We start from the raw sequence: 23,692 nt of genomic DNA, 5'->3' as shown, positions 1-23,692 counted from the left end.
GTGCTATTAAAAAAAATGTTGGAAAATTGTGAGAAACTTTTAGTTGTTTTTTTTTTTGAACCTATTGAAGCGGAACTTTGAAATATTGATGCAAAAGAGTTAAGTACTGATAAGAAATTTCACATTCACATTGGTTAACAACAGCCAACAGAATTTTTAGGTTACATATTTCAACATTAGATCCTTCAATAGATCTGAAAATTTTAACTAACTATGTGATTAAGTATACTCTGCTAGTTGGTTTGAGATAAAAATAAAACCAATCTGTTTGTATGGATCCAATCATTTCTTTGGAATGATTAAAAAATCTCGTTACTTATCTGATGAACTTAAGAGTATTGTCGATCCAGTATTACAAAGAAATGTCTATTTCTGTCATCTAGAAAATATTTTGGGTATGCTAGTGGTTGAAAGAATGCACATTAGAGAATTAGCTTTAAAGCGAATTATCATATGTAGATAATCATATGATAATCAGAGGACTATTTTTCCTTTAAAAGTGCCAAATCTAAATTTTAATGGTGAAGATTACATGGATTAGTTGGCAATATGTTAATGTTACTGAGCCTCCTTTAACAAGACACATCTCAATTGATAATTAAAAAAAAAAGATTTCTTCCATTTCTGATACAATTGGTATTAAAAAATACCTTGCCACACTCAACCAGTTGAATGATGTATCAAATACTTCTACATCAGTTTGTGGGAATAAAGCAAGAGATGGAGTCATCCGAGCTAAGTTTATATCTCAGTATGAATTACCAAGGTTTGAAACTAAAAAACATTTCATAAATTCATTAAAATAAATATAAATTCTGCCTAAATGATTTTTAAAAGAAATGTTTTACTCAACAGTTTTTCTATTTTTATTTTCTTTCTTCTGCCCAGGGTTCCAATTTTACATTGTCCTAGGTAATGAGTCTTTTCCATTGCTATAGAATCTATGGTCTAGTTAACTAATTACTATAACAAAGTAAAGGAATTTAATGACAATATGGAAACCTCAGTTTTATTTGTTTTTTAAATAAAAAAAGTTCTGAATAAAACTTAGAACTTGTAAGTTTTTTATAGGGCTGTAATTTCGCTGTTTGGGACTCTGTTAGTGGTTGGATAAAATATTTTATTTTAATTTTTATTGGTAAAAGTATCTCAAAAAAATTAATAATAAAAAATGATTTAAAAATAAACAATTTTAAATTTGACCGAAGTTATATTCTTCTGCCATCAATGCAGAATATTCAATTCTACTCACAGTTTTTGTATTATTACATCCGATTTTACCCAAAATTTCTTAATAATCAACAAAATTAGGCAGTAACTTATTTCATTTTATGTCAACATTTTTCAAAAATAAATGTAAAAATATGAAAAGTAGCAATTGCAAAAGTAAAACCTTAAAAAGTTGCTGAAAGCAAGGGCTAACAAGCATAAATTAGACGATGAGTGGATTGATAGATGATCATGATAGGGACCTCAACCGTATTTAAGTTTTAATAAATGTTTTGTTTTTGATTTCAATTTTTCATCAGTATAAATCTTTTTTTACAGTTGATATATTTGCTGTAATTAAAGTTATATAATAAATATGCTGTTGCTATGAACAATAGGTGAGCTTTGAATTCCTTAGCAACATAATTCCTGAAAGTAATAACTATTTTTAACAAATTTTTCTCGTATTTTCTTCTTTTGTTAAAAGTAACGTTTATTTTGTGTTCTATAATAAATTTTACGTTTAGTAGTCACTTCTCCGAGATAATTAAATAGTACCAAAACAATATTAAACTAGGAAGAATATGAAAATTAAATAAATCTATCTTTTTCTAAGATTCAATCTTTTGGAGGAACCTGAAGAAGTCATGGAAACTAGGGGGAAAAAAAGTTCACTTTCCTATTCTTAATAATATGCAATGATTCGCACCTCAGGCAATTGGAATTTAAACTTTTTTTTTTTTGCTATGAAAATCGCTATATGTATTGACAAAATTCTTTATGTCAAACTTTTTTATAAAAATATTCTAGTTTCTTTCAGATACAAAAATTCAGTTTTCTAATAAAAATTTTGGAAATGCTTCTATTTTAAATGATAAAAAATCGAATTCATTATAATGAATTCATTACAATTCATTGATAGAAAATCTGTTGGAATTATAAATCTATATTGATTGGTTGTTTTCAAAGCGATCTATTAAAAAGTAGATTTGGACATAAATGCCAAATGAGTGGTGGCAGGTTCCTTGTCAGTTTAAAAGATGTTATTTATAGTGAGAAGATAATCTAAATAAAAATTTTAATAAAGGAAGGAGTTTAAATTTTTGAGAATGATATTAATATGCTGTTGAAGATACACATTATGCTAGATCCTTGATGGAACAAATCAAAGAAATAGATTTGGATTGTGTGAATTTATTAGATGATTTTCGTGAAGTTACCAGTTATATTGCTGGTTTTATTCCTAAAAAACTGATTAAGAAGTTTAAAATAGATTGGGAATTGCTTTGTACTCAAAATTGTCAACAGGAATCGAGTGGTTACAATTATTTGAATAAATTGTACAGAGGTGGGTTAACAACTCCATCATTACTGCTTTTAGAATATGTCTGTGATAGTTTTGCTATGCTAGATCATGTATTTGATTTTATTTATCAGTCTCAAATGCAGCACTGTAAAGCAGCAAAGTTAGTTCTTGGCATTAGAGAAGGTTACCAACCATTTTTATATTTAAATCACCTAAATTGTGGAAAAGAAATTATACACAGTGTTATTTCAAATATTTACTTTAATAACATTAGAAAGGTAGTCAGTGATTTATTGTTGCAGATAATATTGTTGCCTTTAAAAAAAGAAAGGAAAAAAAAATTTGTTTTACATTTTTAAGCAGTTTGTGTTGGATTTTTTTTATACTTTTAAAATTTGTGAATTTTTATTTCTTGTACAGTCCTTGAATATTTCTTAAATTCTACTAACATTTCTTTCTAAAATCATTTTAGTAATATATAGTTACTAAGGTAAATAAATTTTGTGATGGTTACTATTTATTACTAAAATGAATCCTTAATTAAGTATACAAAATTTAGTAAAGAGATTCAAGAGTTAGATTTACTTAGAATTTATAGCGCAATAATCAAAGTATTTTGAGAAGGTTAGACCATCTGACAAAATTTGTGTTTCTTTAACTAGCCTTCTACTTTTTTTCGATTTAATTAAAATAGAAGTCTGTGTATTTAACAAGGTTCCAACTCCTCCTTAAAAAACTTAAATATCCTTAAAAAATAAAAACGTCCTTAAATAACCTTAAAAAAAAAACTTAAAATTTGACTGTTATTTTTAATCATCTAGGAAATTTTATTAAAGTGAATGGATTATACTTATTAATAAAGAAGAAAATATATAGTATAAGTGATATATTAATTTATAATAATTTCTCTGTTAAAATTTATTGAAATAAATAAGATTCTGTTTTTAATGTAATCATTTTCTCCTTAATTCTCCTTACTTTTTCTTTCAAAAAGTTGTCGTTCGCTACCAAATCTCCTTAAATATCAGGAAAATATCTCCTTAAATCTCCTTAAAATCATTACTTTTAGCTTCAGTTTTAATAGTGGGAACCCTGTTTAAGTATGCTAAATACTAGCATTATTTGTTTTGTCCGTTTCTTTTTCTATTTATTACATTCATGCAGGCCAGAACATGTAAAACCTATTATCATTATCCACTGCAGCTCTAGACTTTCATGTAAACGTAAATGCGTAAACGATTGAAACCAAAACGATTAAAAAAACTCGTGATTGTAAGCTAAAAACCTATTTTACATCAAAAGTATGAAAATACAAGATTGTAAAGATAAAAAAACATTTTCTAGTTTTTTTAAATTTTGTTGAAAACACTAAAATGGACAAAATATAAATTACTTCTGGTTTATATTTATTGAAATTGAAATTCGTATAGAACATCGTAATCGGTTAGTTTTTAAAAATTTTAAATTTTTTTTGCAAAGTTTTAACGATTTAGAATCTTTATTGTGAAAAGAGAATAAACAAAGAATTACCTGACTTTTAGAATTTTATTGAAAATACCAAAATAGATATAATTTTTTCGGTCGAATGTTTAAAAACTTGCAAAAGTCATGCCAACACTCTAAAAAAGAAAGCAGAAACCTCTACCTAAGGATAAGATATGATATACCCCTAGTAAGGGATAGTTTAATTTTCAACCTTTTAAGTAGAAAATGATATTGCAAATAATCAATTGTCATCAACTTAATAAATTTTTTTTAATAAATTTTTTATTAATAATTATTACAACATAGCTTTGTTTATTTGTTTAGAAAACTCAACTCCTCCTAAAGATAAGTCGTTAGCTGAAGAAACTTTATCAACCACGCCGACGCGTCATTTAGACGTTGTTAAGCCAACATCGTTGTTTTCCGATTTTTCTGTAACAATGAACAATCATTCTCGCGAAATAGATAATGAAATTAATATATATGAAATGCCTTCTACTGAAAAGAATATAATTGAAACATCTAATTTTACGGATAAAGTTGACCAGAGTTCTCTTAAAATAGATTTAGAATCAACTCTTGTTGTATCAGTTAATTCAGAGCATGTTTCTGAGCAGTTCTTAATTAATGAAGGTATGGTGGATATTGATTCATTAAGTAAAACTGGTGCATCATTAATTCACGAAGTTACGATGGATTTTAAGATAGATTCACTAAATAAACCGGACTCTATGATACATGAAGTGATTACAGATTCTATGATTGATTCACTTAATAAAACTGACACCTTAGTTCATGAAATAATTACAGATTTAAAGATTGATTCACTAAATAAATCAAGCGCACAAAATGACGGAAGCCAAGCTCATAAAACAGACAGTTCTACTCAAACTGACTCACAAAGCGAATTTAAATTTGGCTTTAAATTTGATATTACGGGAGTTAATGTGAAAACGTTAAACATTTATGACATTTTCGAGTTAGTGGATAATTTGGATACTCTTAAAACAAAAGCAATGGAAGAACTAAGAACTAGATGTTGTGTAAATTTATAAGAACTATTCATGTTTTAACCTTACTTTTAAGTTATTTGCGTAAAAAATGCAAGTTGTGTTTTTTTAAATAAATTTTTGTTTTAAGTTCACTCTGCTTCTTCCCACAGCTGTCTTGATCTCCTTATAGTCAATTTAATTTAAGTTAGTATTTACACGCAAACATTAGAGCATAAAAGTAGTTTTTTTAGTCTCTGTTTCTCACAACAATCGTTTTCAGTATTGTTCGCAACAATTGTTTTCAATATTGTTTCCAAATATATTCTAAGCGCGAGTTAAATAATTTTCCTCATTGTTGGACATACTCTATGTGCTGCTGCCTTGTAGGATTCCCTTTTCTAGACAAAGACTAATGGGTCGTCCATAATTTACGTCACGCAATTTTTGATTCCTACCACCACCACCGCCCCTCTTACCTACCACTATCTTGTCACAACATCGTAACTTTTTAGTAATAAGTCCTGTGCAAGTCTTTAGTTACAAGTCTCGTACGAGCCGTCACAAAACCGCTAACCCCTTCCCCCACCACTACAACGTCACGTATTTTATAGACAAACTCCTGACGCAAATCCGTTGTGCCTTCGGCCTCTTTGTTGGATAAAAGCTTAATACAATATTTCAATTGTACTAATCCTGGGCATACATTAACTGCAGTGGATATTGTCTTGTCGAAAGCCTTCTTGGCAAAAACTTAAGAGGTAAGCAAAAAGCTTGAGCAGTATTGTTTCCCTTTTTAATCTAATAGATTGGCTATGTAACTCTTTCTCTTAATAAGAGTATATCTCTTAAATTCAGTTTAATGATTCTGAGCCCATCTTGTAGTAAGGTTTCCTAAATTCTGTGGTATTAGGTTGATTTCAGCAAAAGCCGTAATATATTAAATTGAAATATTCAAGTAAAACATTATTAGTAGTGACATGTTGGGCACGGAAGTACTTATTACTGTTTTTGGTGTGCATTGCTGAAGCCACATAAGCAGTTTTTATCAAAACTGGGTTGATTAGGAGGAATAAAGCAACTGCATAGTTTATTGCTTAAGGTGTCATGCCAGCCATAATTGAGTTAAGTTCTTAAAAGTAAAAAAAAAAAAAAAAGTTAAACTTACTAATATTACCACTAAATATTTCAATCTATCCTTTACTGAAGTGACTTCATTTATTAAATCTAACTTTTTGCAAAAGCTAGCTACTAAATTTCTTTGGTGAACAAAAATCGTTAGTTTATATTTCATAATTATCACAGTGTTGTTGATATTCTACTGATGAATATCAATAGAATCCGCTTACTTCCGTGCAATGCGCACGAAAGTAAGCGGACGAGTTTTTTCGTTACCGCTGAAAAAAGTTTAATCTTTAAATAACTTTTTGAAGCAACTTATATTTATTTATAAAAAATAACAGCAATACGAAAGTTTGATAAATATGGCAGTCATAATTGTTGAACTTCAAAAAATGGTAAAAGAAATGTTTTTAGAATATAAAAAAGAAACTGCAGCAATTTTTTTTTCCAGCTGCCCCAACAAGTCCTTACGGACTTGTTAGAGAGCGCCACAGAGCAATATTTTCAGAATACAAGATTGAGATGGCAATTATATTGAAACTGCAAGAACAAGTTGTTATCGACATTTTAAGTGCAAACAAAAAAAGTTGAACAAAAAGTTAATGATAATTTTGAGGAAGTTTTTAGTTAATAATATAAAAGAAATTAGTTTGAGCTTGAATTTCCACGAGGAGGTGTTTGATAAAAGAATTACCAGTATCAACGAACGAGAAAATGAACGATCAAGAAAAGAAACATCTTTTAGTGAAAACATCAAGGAAAAACACAGAATATCTGAAGATAGGTCCAGAAGGAGAAATCTGAGAATTGATGGGCTGTTGGAAAATCGAAAAAGAAAGCTGGACTGAAACAGAAGAAAAAATTCAATCGCTTTTTGAAAATAAATTAGAATTAAATGGGACAGATGTAGAGCGGGCTTATTGAACAGGATTAAAAAGAAATGGACGCTCCAGAACAATTGTTATTAATTTGGTAAGGTATAAAGACAAGATAAAAATTCTGAAAGAATTTTACAAGCTTAAAGGAACTAACATGTATGTGAAAAAATAAAAAAATCTTTATATAAATTTAGTAAAAATAAGTCAAATCAAAATTATTGTATAATATATATTTTAAATACATATTTAAAGATATACATGTATATACATTTTAAATTGACGGAAAATAATATTTTGAAAGTTTTTGATATATCTACTGGAGGAAAATACGATACTTTTAATAAATGAATTTGACCCTGACGCGAATTATTTTAATAACTTTTCAATAGATACTGTTTATTTTAATATAAGTGATGCCTTAAGTTATTTAAACTTTTCATTATCCGATTTTACATTATTAAATTTGAACATCAGGAGTATGAGTAAAAATTTTGAATCACTAAAAATAATTTAAAAAAACTTAAACTACCATTTTAGTGTAATCTGTCAGACGGAAACTTAAGTCAAAATTTAATGTTATGATGTAATAATTGTTAAATATATATACATATACATATATATATATATATATATATATATATATATATATATATATATATATATATATATATATATATATATATATATATATATATATATATATATATATATATATATATATATATATATATATATATATATATATATAGTGCGGCCGTTGCGCAGTGGTTAGAGCGCTTGCTTTATATGCAGGAGATCCAGGTTCGAAACGAGCTCTGGACAAATTTTCACGGTAAGGAAGGAGGCGTGAACTTCCTGGTTAAATGCACTTCCGCGGTGTTCTGTGACAAGACCGTAAGGACTTCTTGGGGCACCTAAAAAAAAAAAAAAAATATATATATATATATATATATATAGTACAGGAACTCTTGATGTTTTTGCTGCTTATATTTTTGTACGGGAACTTTTTCCGCACCCAATATATATATATATATATATATATATATATATATATATATATATATATATATATATATATATATATATATATATATATATATATATATATATATATATATATATATATATATATATTATATATACAGGTACCGAAAAAAGTTTAGAACCATTTAACAATTTTGCGTAGTTTCATTATTTTTTCAATGTATGAAACTAATATTGAAGTTTTATGATAAATTATATATATATGACATGCTTTAGTTAAAACCTAAAGGAATTTACACCGCATTCAATTGCATACACATAAATCTATATACCGTAAGCAGGTTTGTCATTTTATTATATCGAATTAGAATTTTATTTCAATATTCTAGTATTTTCTAATGGGTAAAAGTAAAGAAATACTAATTGAAGTTCGTTCCCAAATTATTGCTTTATATAACCATTCTTCCAAATCGTATAGGCAAATAGCGACAGTTGTTGAAGTTTCCCATAGCTCTGTGACCAAGATTATTAGACTTTATAAAGAAACAGAGGAATTTACTTCAAGATCTCGAAGCGGTCGGCCGAAGGTTACTTCCTCGAGAACAGACTTAAGAATACGACGAGATGTATTAAAGTCCCCTTTTATAAGCGCAAGAGAGATTAAGGAAAGGTTGACTCCAACATGTGATTAAGTTAGTGAAAGAACCATTCAAAGTCGGTTACGAAATAAATTTAAAATGCCAGCAAGGAAACCAATTAAAAAGCCGTTAACAACAAAGATGCGAAAGAATATATTTAGCTTTTGCAAGGAACTTATTCATTGGACAGTCGAAGATTGGATGAAAGTCATGTTTTCAGACGAGTCAACTTTTTGCAACAAGATTGCCAACAACAATATGTCCAACGTGATCCTAATTCCTCAAAATATAATCCAAGATACAACATCAAGACCGTCAAACATTCTCCAGGTGTCATGGTTTGGGCTTGCTTTGCATATAAGGGTGCAGGAAGTATAGAGTTCATTAGAAAGAACGAAAAAATGAACAGTGCCCAATATGTTGACATCTTGTCACAAAACGCAAAATGTTCTTTGAAAAAGCTTCACTGTTCAATATTTCAGCAAGATAATGCCACTTGTCACACCTCTAAAATATCATTAGTTTGTAGACAACAAAATTGAAGTTCTTCCTTAGCCTGAAAATAGTACGGATCTTAATCCGAATGAAAATTTGTGGAAATACATCAAAGATTCTTGATAGAACCAAATTTACATCTACAGAATCCTTGAAGGATGAAATCAGACGAGTGTGGTGTCTGGAAACTAATAAAGATCAGTGTTCAAAGTTGGTTAAAAGATGCCTAGAAGACTTCATCTGGTGATTAAAAACAAAGGATATCCATGTAAATATTGATATAAATATTTACATTGCTTTGTTTAAATGTATTTATTAAAAAGTTTAAATGTTTAAAATGTATTTATTTTTATTTGAATTCAATACATTTGTGTGTGTTTGTTTATTGATCACTTAATGTGTATGCAATTGAATGCGGTGTAAATTCCTTTAGGTTTTAATTAAAGCATGTTATATATATATATATATATATATATATATATATATATATATATATATATATATATATATATATATATATATATATATATATTTATATATATATATATATATATAGCCGTGGCGCAGTGGTAACGCACTTGCCTCAGAAACATGGGATCCTCTGGGCAAGTTTTGCGACATCAGTTAGGAAGGAGGCGTGTACTTCCAATTAAATGCTCATCTGTAGTGCTCTGTGATAAGACCGTAAGGACTTCTTGGGGCACCTAAATAAAATTAAAAAATATATATATTACATATCAGAATGTTAATTAACTTTATTAAAATAAATGTTTGTTATATATACAGTAAATAAAGATGCACAATTTTCGCAAGTCTTGTACTTGGGCGAATAGTCCTTTTTTATATATTCCTTTCTATATAGTCAGTCTTTGATGGGTTCTTATTAATTTTGTATTCACTTGTAGGATGGTACTCAATTTTAGATTCGTATTGGCTCATGTCTTCTAATTTAGGCGGATTTGTGTTACGAGAATCATATATTTTTTTTTTATTATTTTATTTTATTTTGCCGTGTAACAAATTTGACAGTTTCCATAAATTTACAATTAAGTTAATGGCCGGAGCAAGAAGAAGGCATAATTTGCCTTATCGCCAAGCACCGTGTTACAATTTATAATTTTTACAAAGTTGCTTCAAGAATATATAACATAAAAGAAAAATTAAATGAATGTTTACAAAAGATATATAATAAATAAAGTAAAATATCGTTTAATACATAATATCATAAATAGATTGAGTAAAAGTAAGAGTTAATATATAAAACTTTATATATATTTTAAGTAAAATATAAAAAAGATAAAGTAAAATATCATAACTAGATTAGGTAAAAGTAAAAGTGAATATATAATAACTTTATATATATAAATACGCACAAAAAATAAAATAAAAAGCGAGAAAATGTGATTTTTGATAATGATTATTGTGTGTAATGATATTTTTGATAATGATTATTTGATAATGATTTTTGATAATGATTATTTTTGATAATGATTATTGTTTAACCTTTTTTTTTTTTCTTTCGAATAATTACGAAAATACGAATAATTAACTTGTTTTTCAGTTTTTAAATTATATATCTGATCTATTTTTAAAAGAAAGACTTTTAAAAAAAACTTTTTTGTATCAGTTTTAAACTGATGAAGAGATTTTTTTTTCCCGGAAACAATGTTTGGAAATCTTTTCCACAAAAGTGGTCCGCGATTCTGAATTGAATAAGAATATTGATCATTAAATTTTTTAAAGTCATAGGCAGCAGCAAAAATATTGACGGAAGAAATAAAAATATTATTTATAAACATGTTTGTGAAATAGTCCCGTATTTTAAAAAAGTCAAGAATATATTGTCAGCGTAAGCAAGATTCTTCAAATTCTTAAGACAGGTATCCTGCGACACAAATGTTTTAAATGATAACGAAAATAATATGGAAATAATTAAATCGAGATTTTGGCAAAGTCAGAGTAACTAATGGATAATACATTTTTAATTTCGATCAAAAATCAATTCAAGTTGCGACACGACGTCATAAATAAACATCAACTTTTAATTTTTTGTTTTCAAAAGGTTCTTTAGTTGTAATAAAGATAACAAAAAAGAATGATTGCGATAAATTCAATTCCCATCAATTATCTCAATGGAGTGGGATAATTGATGGGAATGGAGTTTATCGCAATCCGAATGGGATAAATTATTTATAAATACAAATGATGAGTACATTATAATACAAATAATTTTGTTCTATAATCATTTATGAGCTTCGTTTTTGATTTTTTTGTTTTCATTTTGTTTTTAGTTATGAACAATGCAAAAAAATATTTTTTAATCTCACGTGAAAACTTATTGTAACCTTGCGAATGAAAACGGCTTGATGATAAGAGGGGGCTTGATGATAAGAGGGGGCTTGATGATAAGAGGGGGCTTGATGATAAGAGGGGGCTTGATGATAAGATAGCCGTCTTCTACTTGCTCGTGTTATGTTAATTTTATCTTATTTATAAATGTATACATATTAATATATTTGCATTTATAAAGTTATTAAATGTATGTAAAATGTTTTTATATATATAAACATTTTTACTATCGTTACAACAGTAACAATGTTCGTAATAACGATGTTCGTAATAACATTATATATACTCATAGTCACAAGAAATAGATCTATTTCTTGTACACGGAGTTGTGGAACTTGCAAAAAATATGTACAGCGAGTAGTGGAACTTGCAAAAAAAATTTACAGCGAGTCGTGGAACTTGCACAAAAAAAATTACTGCGAGTAGTGGAACTTGTAAAAATATAAAGTGGAACTTTTTTTTGATAGATGAGTCTAGCTTACATTCACGTCGTGTCTATTGTTAACAATGATTACTATATAGTTTCATTAATGGAATTTAATATCTTAATCATTAACTAAAAGCCAAGATGTAAACTAATTAAAATAATATTATAAAACATTTTTTGTTTTTAAAAATTTTTTCAGGTCAGAGGGGGAACCATCTATAACTATCACTAAGCATTATGTGATGTATTTTGAATTTTGGTAAAAGATGTTTTTATATTAAAGTTTATTATTTTAATTACATTTAAATATTTTTTCGAATCTCATTAAAAATATAATTTTTTTTTAGGTTGTAAAAGAGGGGTACGGGGGCGATGATACGCCTCTTCCCCATCTACACCCCTTAAAACAAAGGGTGTGCTGCTAGTGATGTTGTGAAGTAGTAAAATATAATTTTTGATTTGATACTAGATTTCTTTCTAATTATAAAGATAAATATTTATTTAAAAAAAGAGTCATTTTTGACAATAGGGTGTTTGAAACCATCACCCTTACATCCACCCAAAGACAATGATAAAACTTCTATATTTGACTGTGGTCGGATAGCTAATTACAAAACATCTTGTATATAAAAATTTATATTTTCACGAAAAAAAACACTTTTTTACAAATATTGTTAGTCTTTATTGCCGGTATAGCTGGTGGTGTTTTGCCCCCTCTTTCCCTGGCTGCGCCCGTAATCTAGAAACCTTTATAAATTTGTAGATAACTCTTGTATCTATCTTTTGATACCAAGATGTTAACTTTTGGATAAGAATTGATTAAGTTATAATAGTTTTAGTTAATAAAAACTTTATTTTGACCACAGTTTCTTCAACAAATCCTAATATCAAAAAATCGGTACTTAAAACGTCATAACTTTTTGTAGGGTGGTTTGATTTTGAAAATTTTTTCACTTTTGGAATAATGAAATAAAGCTCTTTTCAATGATTTATAACAACCTAGAATTTGACGAATTTAAAAATTTCATGTAACATACCTATTAAATTGATATTGTGTTAGTTTGGGGTAATTAGTGATTTCCTCCCTGGCTACAGCTTTTTCTCTTCTCTTAGTGGCACCACTTTTCACTTTTTTCATACCAATAATACAGTGCTGGCAAAAAGTCTTGCAACAAGGCACAATTTTACACAAATCAATGTTTCCACGCCAGTAGGCTCAGTGTTATTATCTTATATTTTTATCTTTAGGTATAAATATATTTATAAAGACAATTTTGTAGCTTAAACAGTTAATTCAGTGAAAATCATGGCTAAGATTCGGCAGCTTAGTAAAGAAAAAAAAACACGCATTCAATGTCTTGCTAAAAGTGGTAAGTCTCATGCAGACATTGCAACAATCTACATGGTTGAACGCACTACGATATGGCGTGTTGTAAAGCAGGTTATCCCCCTGTCTCCTAAAAAGAGGTCTGGACGTCCTAGAGTCTCTTCACAGCGTACTGACCTCAGGATGGTAACAATGGTCAAGATGAATCCTTCAATAACCTCTGGTGACCTACAGAACAGCATACCAACACTTTCTAATGTTTCAAAGCGCACAATCCGTCACAGACATTCTGCGGAATGAAACTTACCTGCAGGAAGGCCATTTAAGAAGCCATTAGTAACTGAAAAAATGAGAAAAAAGCGCATTGAGTTCTGCAAGAAGCATCAAGATTGGACAGAAGAGCAGTGGACACAGGTGATGTTCAGTGATGAGTCCATGTTTCGTCAGTTCTCTGATGTTAAGCTTTTTGTTCGTCGACCTACTAGTTCTAATCCTACCAATCCTAAACACACATGCAAAACTGTGAAGCATTCACCTTTTGTAATGGTGTGGGGTTGTTTTTCTGCTAATGGCCTCGGAGATTTTTACTTTTTGCCCAAAGGAGAAACTATGAATGCAAAAAAGTACCTCAACGTTTCGGATGAATCTCTAATCAATTTCATGATTATTCATCAGTGCACAATTTTTCAACATGATTCAGCACCATGCCACACTGCGAAGTCTATGAAGCAGTGGCTTGGATCAAAAAACATACAGTTGCTTGATTGGCCTGGAAATTCTCCAGATCTCAACCCAATTGAAAATCTTTGGATGTTAATCAAGAAGCGTGTATCTGCTAAGAACTGCAGTTCATTAGATGGTTTAAAAAATGCTATTCGTCATGTATGGTGTACAGAAATTACATCAGGACTATGTGAAAATCTTGCTAAATCCATGCCCAAACGAATTAGTGCTGTGTTAAAAAACAAAGGATATCCTACCAAATATTAATAGTACATCTGTTTAAAATGGTTATACAATGTAATAAAATTAATTGAACTTGTTTTTGGTGAAAATATAATATTTTTGGAAGTATTATTGTTTTTGGAAGTAATTATGAAAAGTAAATATGATGTTGCAAGACTTTTTGCATTTGTGTACACTTTGCAAACATTGATTTGTGTAAAATTGTGTCTTGTTGCAAGACTTTTTCCTAGCACTGTAGATTTATTTTCTTTAGTTATAATAAACTTTATTTATAAACAGATTTATAAATTTATTATTATAGATTTTTATAACAGATTTGTGAGAATTGTTTTTACAGATATGTGATTATTATTCTGAATTTATTATTATAGATTCATTATTACGGCCGATTTATATTTTCAGTTTTTATACTATGATTTATTGTACTATTTTGTTTTTAAAATTGTAAAAGTTCTGATGATAAGATCATTCGATCTTCTTTCAGAAACCTTGTTTGTTTGTTCTTTTAAAATATTGTATTTATTTTACGGTAAATATAAACAGAAAAAGAAAAAAACATTTGTAACCGGGCTTTGGTGACAATATAAAACCTTTAAAAGGAGAACTCCCGCACGGGGAATCGAACCCCGGCCGCCTGGGTGAAAACCAGAAATCCTAGCCACTAGACCATGCGGGACACTATAAACATTAGAAGACAAAAGTATTTTAATTAAATTTTTATGACAAAAATTATATTTTTGTTGGATATATATATATATATATATATATATATATATATATATATATATATATATATATATATATATATATATATATATATATATATACAGTGCCGGTTTTAGCACTACCAGCGCCCTGGGCGAGATTTCTACTGCGCCCCTAGCTCAATTTAACCCCATTCAAAAAAAAGGCAAAGGGTAAAATAACCAATTAGTTTCGCCCCTTTATATTCGGTGCCCTGGGCCATCGCCCAACCAGGCCCTACCTTAACGCCGCCACTGGGTATTGCATCAAATTATGATTTATGTACTATATGTGAAGAAATGGGTCGTGACAACGAAGTGTGCTACCGTTGCAGACAGTGTGCGAGCTGGGCACATAAAGCTTGTACAAGTGCAGTTAATGCCAGCCAATATGTTTGAGATCGTTCTAATTTGACTATCTGATCGAGACTTCGGTCTAAAATTGTATTAATTAATCCAGAAATATTAATAATGTCTCAACATACTACTTTCTTATTTTATAATTCCATTTATCACCCTAATTGCTTTGCATAATGTAACTTGCTATGCGCAATGATTTCAACTTTCAATATAGTATACAATATACTAGGATAGTTACTTAAGATATTAATCTTGTCTTCTTAATTAATATATCTGCCATAGTTATTGATGATATAGATATTGATTTTTTTTTATAAAAAAGAATTATTCAGTACAATGAACAGTACTGAATGGAACACTAAACAATTTGGTATGGGTCACATTTATCGCGCATTTTAACTATGTTCTGTTAGTGCAATGGTTTACAACTTTTAAGGATTGTTAGTTAAAATATTAATCTTGACTTCTGAACTAATATATCCGCTATGATTGTTGACAAAATGGGAAAAAATTGTTTTTATTAAAAAGTTTAATTTTCTTAAAGTTGTTTTTTTTTGAAATTGCTTGCACGTGTGAAAATATTGAAAACACAGCTATTTCAATTTCTATTCCAACATTAACTATCCAGCAAATATTCAGTGAAACATCAATGGACCTATTTAGACATATCGAGAGGATTACTGTAGTTTAGATTATCGGTTACTTAGCAGACAAGTAGTGGCAGCCCCCAAAAGTTGCAAGCCAATTACTAGCCACTATTAATATGTTGGAAAGTTATTGACTTGCCATCTATAGCAGCTGCCACTAATGGATCCACTTAGTAACCAGAGTGCAAAACTCCAATGAACCGCTGAAAAATGCCTAAATAGATCCAGCGTTGTTAACAAGGCCAAAAGTAGCAAGGACAAGGCCAAGGTTAAGGCCGAAAGTTACAAGGCCAAGAACAAGGCTAAGGCCAAGAGTTTCAAGGCCAAGGCCTATGCAAATATTTTCGAGGCCATAGACATCAATTTTTGCCTTACGTTAAGGCCAATTATTAACAAAACTGTAAGTAGAAAGTGCTGTGACAATAAAATCTTACTTTGTGAAAATAGACCAAGATTATGCGCAAAATTCAACGAAATCAATAAGAAAATATGTACTTTTTTCAAGGCCAAGGCCAAAATAATAAAGGCCAAGGCCAAATTTTTCAAGGCCAAGAACTAACAACTCTGTATTGATCCACTGATATTCACTAATATTTAATTGCAAATCCACAAAAACAATGTTTGCTGGGTAGTAACTTTTTATATATAACTGACACATGGTTTTATTCTCTAAAAGAAATTTAGTTTATAAAAAACCTTATTGTTTCATAGACAAAAGTATACTATTACAAAAAATATAGAATAACGTCATCAAATGCGCATAAGATTTATTTAGGAAAAATAACTTTGAATTTTTGGTAAAACACTTTACAGAAGACATGTTAAACCATGGTAAAATTAATGAAGATGTTGCAAAAGAAAAATTTAAACCGGCGAGTCCACAGTCCAAATAGCAACGGGTTGATCTGGACTGACAAAATTTTTGTTTATAGGTTACGTTTATAAAGGAATTATTATTGTAAATGTTAGTTTTAAAAAATGTCATTTTTTAGATGTTTTAAATAAGTTAGGGCATTTTTATAAAAAATATCCTATGTCATGCTATGTATCTCAATAATAAATATTACATTTCATATATTTTTAACTACTTTATTCGAAGATACATAAAGTTTCAAAATAAGCAGCTTATTTTTCTTAATTCTTTGTCATGTTCTACATGAATTCGTAAAGCTGCTACTGTTTGACTTTCTATAACTTCTTCGTGTAAGAGTTGATCTCTTGAATTTAAAAAGGCTGGAGTATTAAGTGTTACACCAAGGTTTAAGCAGATCACTTATTAAAAAACCTCTATCAGCCGTTACATGTTTTTTTTAAATTTATTTCATTTTATATTTCGCTGTAAAAAAAATTATTTAGGTGAGTTTTACATGATAAATAACAAATATATTTTAAAAAACAGACGGAGACCCAAAGAAGATATAGATGATGCAATATCACCTCAATCTTATCATAGAGCCCCTAATATAATTTTTATAACTTTTATAAATTAATGGATTTAATATAACTTTTATAGCTATATTTTTAATGGATTTTCGTTACTTTTTTTGACAATTGTCAAAAAGAGTTATAAAAATCCATTAAAAATATAAAAGTTATAAAATAAAATAATATAAAATAAACTAAAGATATAATAAGAAAGTAAATTTTTTTTACAATTACAAAGATATTTTGCAATAACTATATTGCAAATTTAGATATTCAAGGATTTAGAAATATATACAAACATATACATAAAGATTTAGTAATTAATACATTTAAAGACAGATATATCATTTGTAACTACGAAGAATGGTAAGTAAAATTCATTTGAATAAATTTACAAAATTTTTTTTGGAATTATTATTCTGCAAAATTAAATGTATTTTTTTGCTTGAAATTTAAATGAGTTAAATGATTGCGTTTTTTTTTTTTCGAAAAGAATTCCATAACTTAGGTCCTCGATATGCTATTAAATATTCTGTATATATATTTAATTTCCTTGGCAGTTTGAAGGAACTTGATTGATTTGTTCTTAAGAAATACTTTATTAAGAAATTTAAATTTTTCTGAAACTTACAAATAAAATTAGCTGGAGTTAGGCTATTAATATAATTATGCATGAAAATAAGGTGCTGATAAAAATTTATTTTGTATACATTTATCATTTTCATATTTTTCATATTTTTCATTAAGGGTTTAGTATGCTCCCCTCTTTTTTCCCCGTAAATATTTCTACACGCGTGTTTTTGCAAACTAAGAATTTTTTTTAAGTTTTGCTGGTTGTGTACTACCCCATGTAATATTAGAATAGTTAATGAAACAAGGAATTAAAAAAAGTATATTAACTTTAGACAAACTGTATTACATACAGATGAACTCGGTACATCAGACCAATGATTTTACTAGTTACTAACTAACTCAAGGGGCTCTATGAAAAGATTGAAATGACGTATTGTCGTTTTCATCTTCTGTGAGCCCCTGTCTGTTTAACTCTTTATTTTATAAAGATCATTGTAAAAAAGAACAGTTTTTATTTTTTAATGCATATACAAAAACAGTGCTTGTTGACAAGATTTTACTGTCTTCTTTGTTTCTACGGACATATTTTTTTTTCTCTTGTATATATATGTTGATTATTTATTGTTAAACAGCAAAATAAATGCAAAAAAAAAAAAAAAAAAAAACTAACTTTCGATTGTAAATATTTAATATGGGGAAGCCAAGATAAATTATTGCCAAAAAGTATTTCTAAAAACGTCATTTAAGTCATTTACATAAACTAAGAATAAGAGAGGACCAAGTATTGATCCTTGCGGTACTCCACACCGGATTTTGTAGGTTGGTGACAAGGTTGGTGTAATTTTGTTAATGCTCTAAACAAATATCTGAGGAGTTAAAAAATATTTAACTCCTCAGATATTTGTTTAGGGCATAATATATCAGTATTTTGATATTGATTCTTTTTGGTAGCAAAGAAGTTTTATTTTTATTTTTCCCTATTAAATCATTTATTACTGACCATGCTTTTTTAATATCTAACTTACATTTAATAATTTTTTTGCTGTAATACATTTTTTTAGTTTTTTTAAGAAGGTTGATAAAAAAAGTATTTGTATATGACCTCCACTCTCCCATAGCTCTCTTTGTAATAGTACGAATTGCTTAACTAGTTCAATATAAGAAACATAGCCAACAAATAGTTCATTGACAGAAACATCGAACACCAACAAATAATTCAAAATTAAATGGTCGTAATCTTAAATAAAAGAAAACTTTTTGATAAAATTTGACATATGTCAACGAATTTTGATCTAATATTTAAAAGAACTTAAAAATAGATTTTATGATTTTAGGAGACGCAGTTTTAGGTACTTACGAAAATTGGGGTCGGGACGCGGTTTGGTTAGCTCTAATTATCTAGATAATTTGCTCATTCTCATTTGATACCAGTATTAACATGCTAGAAATTTGAGCATGTCACCTGCCTCATATTTTTCATCTACTTTAACCATAAAATTTCTAGGCACTCGCCTAAAATACTTGGTTTCTTCCAGGCCCCCGACGAAAAAAGTTTTTAGATTTTTAGAATTAGGAAGAGTTTTCTGATTTTTATAGCGGACAAAGAATTTTTAAATACAACAAAAAAGATTTTTGTTGATGTCTTGCAAGCTCTCAGAGCATGTTCTTGTATAAAAGTTTCCAGTCCAAACTGGACCTTCACCAGTGAAGGTGTAGTGCTATATTAGCGCATTTACCATGGTAGTAAATTAAATGTATGTATATCTATATATATGTATATCTATATATATATATATACATATATATATATATATATATATATATATATATATATATATATATATATATATATATATATATATATATATATATATATATATATATATATATATATATATATATATATATATATATATATATATATATATATATACAGTATCAGACAAAACGAGTGCAACCAAATTATGCTAATTTAGTTTCTTTATATAAAAGTGCTGCATTTTTTTAATTTAGAGAAATAACTATGTAACGGTTTAGAAACAAAGTTCTTCAAGTTTTATTCATCACAAAGTTCATTATTTGTACACGAAAATTAATGAATTAATCAAAAGTATTAAAAAAAGTTGATTTCCTTCTGGACAAAACAAGTACAACTCGACAAAATGTTGACCAAACTGTATTTCGCTATCAATATTTCGTGGCGAATCCTTTGTTGTCGATCACAGCCTTGCATCTTCAAGGCATAGATTCGATCAGGTGATCAATGAAACTTTGTGGAATCGCTGCCCAGGCCTTTTGAATTTGTTCAAACAGTTGATCCTTATTACGAACACCTTCACGATTAATTCTGCGGTTGACAATCTCCCACAGGTTCTCAATAGGGTTGAGATCCGGAGATTGAGGCGGCCAATCCATCATCGATAGGTGGTTGTCTTGAAACCACTGCTTGACTACTTTTGCAATGTGTTTCGGATCGTTGTCTTGCTGAAAAATCCATTTTATTGGCATATTCCATTCAGCATGAGGTAACATATAACCTTTCAGGATATTTCTATACCTGAAACGGTCCATTATTCCATTGTTTCGATGATTGGATCTAGACCGTTAGCAGAAAAACACCCCCAGACCATTACATTGCCTCCACCATGCTTCACGGTCTTACGGCAGTCACGTAAATCGAGGCGTTTTCCGGCCGGTCGACGTACACGGCAAATGCCATCGCTCCCAATGATGTTGAACTTCAATTCATCACTTAACAAGACAGTTCGCCATTTCTGCACATTCCAGTCAATATGAGATGTAGCAAACAGGAGTCTTTTCTTCTGGTTTTCTAGTGAAATCAGCGGTTTCTTTGCATGGCGTCGAGAAAACAATCCGGCTTCAACAGCACGTCGTCTGATTGTTCGGTCCGATACAGGCAGCTCTAATTGCTTTTGTATCTCGACTGATGATATCCAGGGATCCTTCTTGACGGATCTGACGATCATAGAATCCTCTCTAGAAGTGGTGGAACGCGGTCTTCCACCTTTGTTATCTGCTGCCAACTTGCCCGTAGAATGATATTTGGAACATAGTCTTGATACGGTCCATTTTTTCACGCGATATTTATCACAAATACTTTTTTGTGATGTTCCACTTACGTAATTGCCAATAATTCTCTTTCTTAGTTCTAATCCAAGACTGTCGGGAGCCATTTTTGCACTTGAAGTCATAAAAATAAATAATCACGCTTCTTACCGTGTTATATTTACCTTGTGATGATACAATAATGCTCTGTGGAACACAACAACTTGGTTGGATGTGGAATGTATTGATGTAATGAAACACTTGTTGTATTTCACTTCTTGTATTGATGTTCTTTGATAAAACACTTTGATAAAACTCACTTCGATAAACTGTCTTGATAATACTGACTGATTGACTTCCATATACTGACTGAATTACATGTCGATTTACATGTCTCTTATATAGTAAAATGAACCTGTGTGAACCTGTTATGGAAGATTCTAGATGCTTCTTTTCGATGCTTCTGGAAGCTTCTGGATGCGTCTGGATGCTTCTGAATGTTTCTGGATACTTCTGGATGCTACTAGATGCTTCCAGATGCCTCTTCTGGAAACTTCTGGAAGCTTCTGCATGCTTCTGGAAACTTCTGGATACTTCCTTTAATTATTAAAAAACTTCCGTGACGTTGACACGGACCAGACTTAAGAAAATGAAACAAACCAAAAAAGCTACATTTGTTTTATCCGATGCAAAATGGCACTTGTCAACGAAATTTTGCCTGTGTGCTGTCACCTGTCAGCTGATTGCTTATGTCACGGCATGCTATGACTCCAGACTCCTGAACTGTTTGCTGTGGTAGTATAGTTCGTTTCGTTTTTAAGACATGTAAAATTAGGAACACCTTTTAGCATTGCTCGATGTTGGTTGCAAATGTTTTGTCCAATACTGTATATATATATACTATTTTATATATATATATATATATTATTTTTTAGAAATTCTATAAAACTTTTTTTCCTGGGGTATAAACAAATTGAATACCGGTCTCCACATATTTGGATATACAAGAGATATTTTTTAATTTAACGCTCCGTTAAGCTTAACGGAGAGATGAGAATACGGCTACAGACAAGCTAAATGTATCTAATCAAAAACGAATCTAGTTACCATAGTTACCATCAGATTCTTTATAAAGAATCTGAAAAAAAATTAATTAAAAAAAAATTAATTAAAACAAAAAAAAAATTAATTAAAAGTTTTGTTTTGAGCGTTAAATTGATTATTTACGAACTAAATTTAGTTCGTAAATAATCAGTTTAACGCTCAAAACAAAACTCTTTATTAATTTTTTTTTGTCTTGTCAAAAAGACGAATAAAAATTTGGTTATGCTAATACTAATTACTCGTATATATACTAATTTAATATATACTCACGATTAGATTTTAGTAACTAATTAGGCTTTGTTGGTTAATACTAAATAATATATGATAAATTTTTTTTTTACTATTGTACATTTAAGTGTCATTAAAATTTGTAATAAGAATAAACTGGTTATCCGATGCATTTTACAAAATTAATTAGACCGTGTTAGACTTAGCGTTAACACCAACCTCTTGCTCATCAGCATATCATAAACTTTTAACTTAGTTTTTTCATATAAAACCAATGCTTATTTTCTGTGATGTTTAACTCAAACAAACGTATGTACTACTCTACAAAGACTTTTTTTTTTGAAAAAAAAAAAAGTGTTATTGCACTCTACGCTGCTTTAAAGTTAAAATCTGAACTCTTTTGGTGCACTTGTGCTTTCTCTCTGCCCCCTTCCCCCCTCTTTTCTAATAAATGGTTGGTTATGATCGATCATTTTATCTTGTTTAAAAACTGTATGTAAACATTAGCACTCTAATCAGAAGTTAAAATTACAAAATATACACAAAAACGCAAATACTCGCCACCTTGAGTGTGATTTAAAAATGTGATTTGTTGAACCTGTTTTTTATTAAACCCAATAAAGATGAATTTCTAAATAAAAGCCAAATGCAGAACGCGAGACTTTTTTGGTGATTGTTTAGGCGCTCCCTGAAGTACTTTCAATCTTATCACAGAGTAAAGCAGAGGAGCATTTAACTAGGAAGCTCATCCTCTTTTCTTACCAATATCGCTAAATGGGAATCCTCTTTTCTTACCAATATCGCCAAATGCAGAACGCGAGACTTTTTTGGTGATTGTTTAGGCGCTCCCTGAAGTACTTTCAATCTTATCACAGAGTAAAGCAGAGGAGCATTTAACTAGGAAGCTCATCCTCTTTTCTTACCAATATCGCTAAATGGGCTAGAGCCGGCGTCAATCCTCGGACCTCTTGGTTCAAATACTCTAACCACTGAGCCGCAGCTGCGCAAATATAAAGAATCAATAGATACTCATTATCGTACGACGTTTAATTATTATCATACCTCTTGGTCAATTTTCTTTGTGGGTAAAACATGTGATAAAACGTTGATATAATGAAGTTTAAAAATTTTCAAAAACTCAATATTTAAAAATGTATTAGTATTGTTAAAATTATTTTTGATAATTTGGTTTTAAGCCCCCTTTAAATATCTTTTTTAATGATTGCTTGATATAAAACTGGTATTTGAAAAATAAAAAAATTGTTCTTTTTCCGTTTGCCGACCCAACATAGCTCTATGGAGACCAAGAATATACAAATTTAACTCTCCTAATTTTATAGAAGTTAGAGCAAAATTCATGAATGATCTACA

At 29.3% G+C, this 23,692-nt stretch overlaps 1 protein-coding gene and 1 non-coding gene across 2 annotated transcripts in view; one reads left to right on the top strand and one right to left on the bottom strand.

Annotated features, from left to right (window-relative positions):
* Positions 1-5,127, top strand: part of LOC100213212 (telomere-associated protein RIF1) — a 63,630-nt gene extending 58,503 nt beyond the window's left edge. The window contains exon 25 of the mRNA XM_065810042.1: positions 4,325-5,127. Coding sequence (XP_065666114.1) covers positions 4,325-5,055 — 731 coding nt within the window. The 3' untranslated portion in view covers positions 5,056-5,127. The remainder of the gene's footprint in view (positions 1-4,324) is intronic.
* A 9,652-nt stretch (positions 5,128-14,779) lies between these two features.
* On the bottom strand, positions 14,780-14,851 carry trnae-uuc (transfer RNA glutamic acid (anticodon UUC)). The gene has a single exon. It is a non-coding gene; the product is annotated as a tRNA-Glu (tRNA).
* Positions 14,852-23,692: the final 8,841 nt, after the last annotated feature.

Source organism: Hydra vulgaris, chromosome 11 (assembly GCF_038396675.1).
Source record: "Hydra vulgaris chromosome 11, alternate assembly HydraT2T_AEP".
Classification (NCBI taxonomy): domain Eukaryota; kingdom Metazoa; phylum Cnidaria; class Hydrozoa; order Anthoathecata; family Hydridae; genus Hydra; species Hydra vulgaris.
This window is presented reverse-complemented; position numbering and strand designations above follow the sequence as displayed.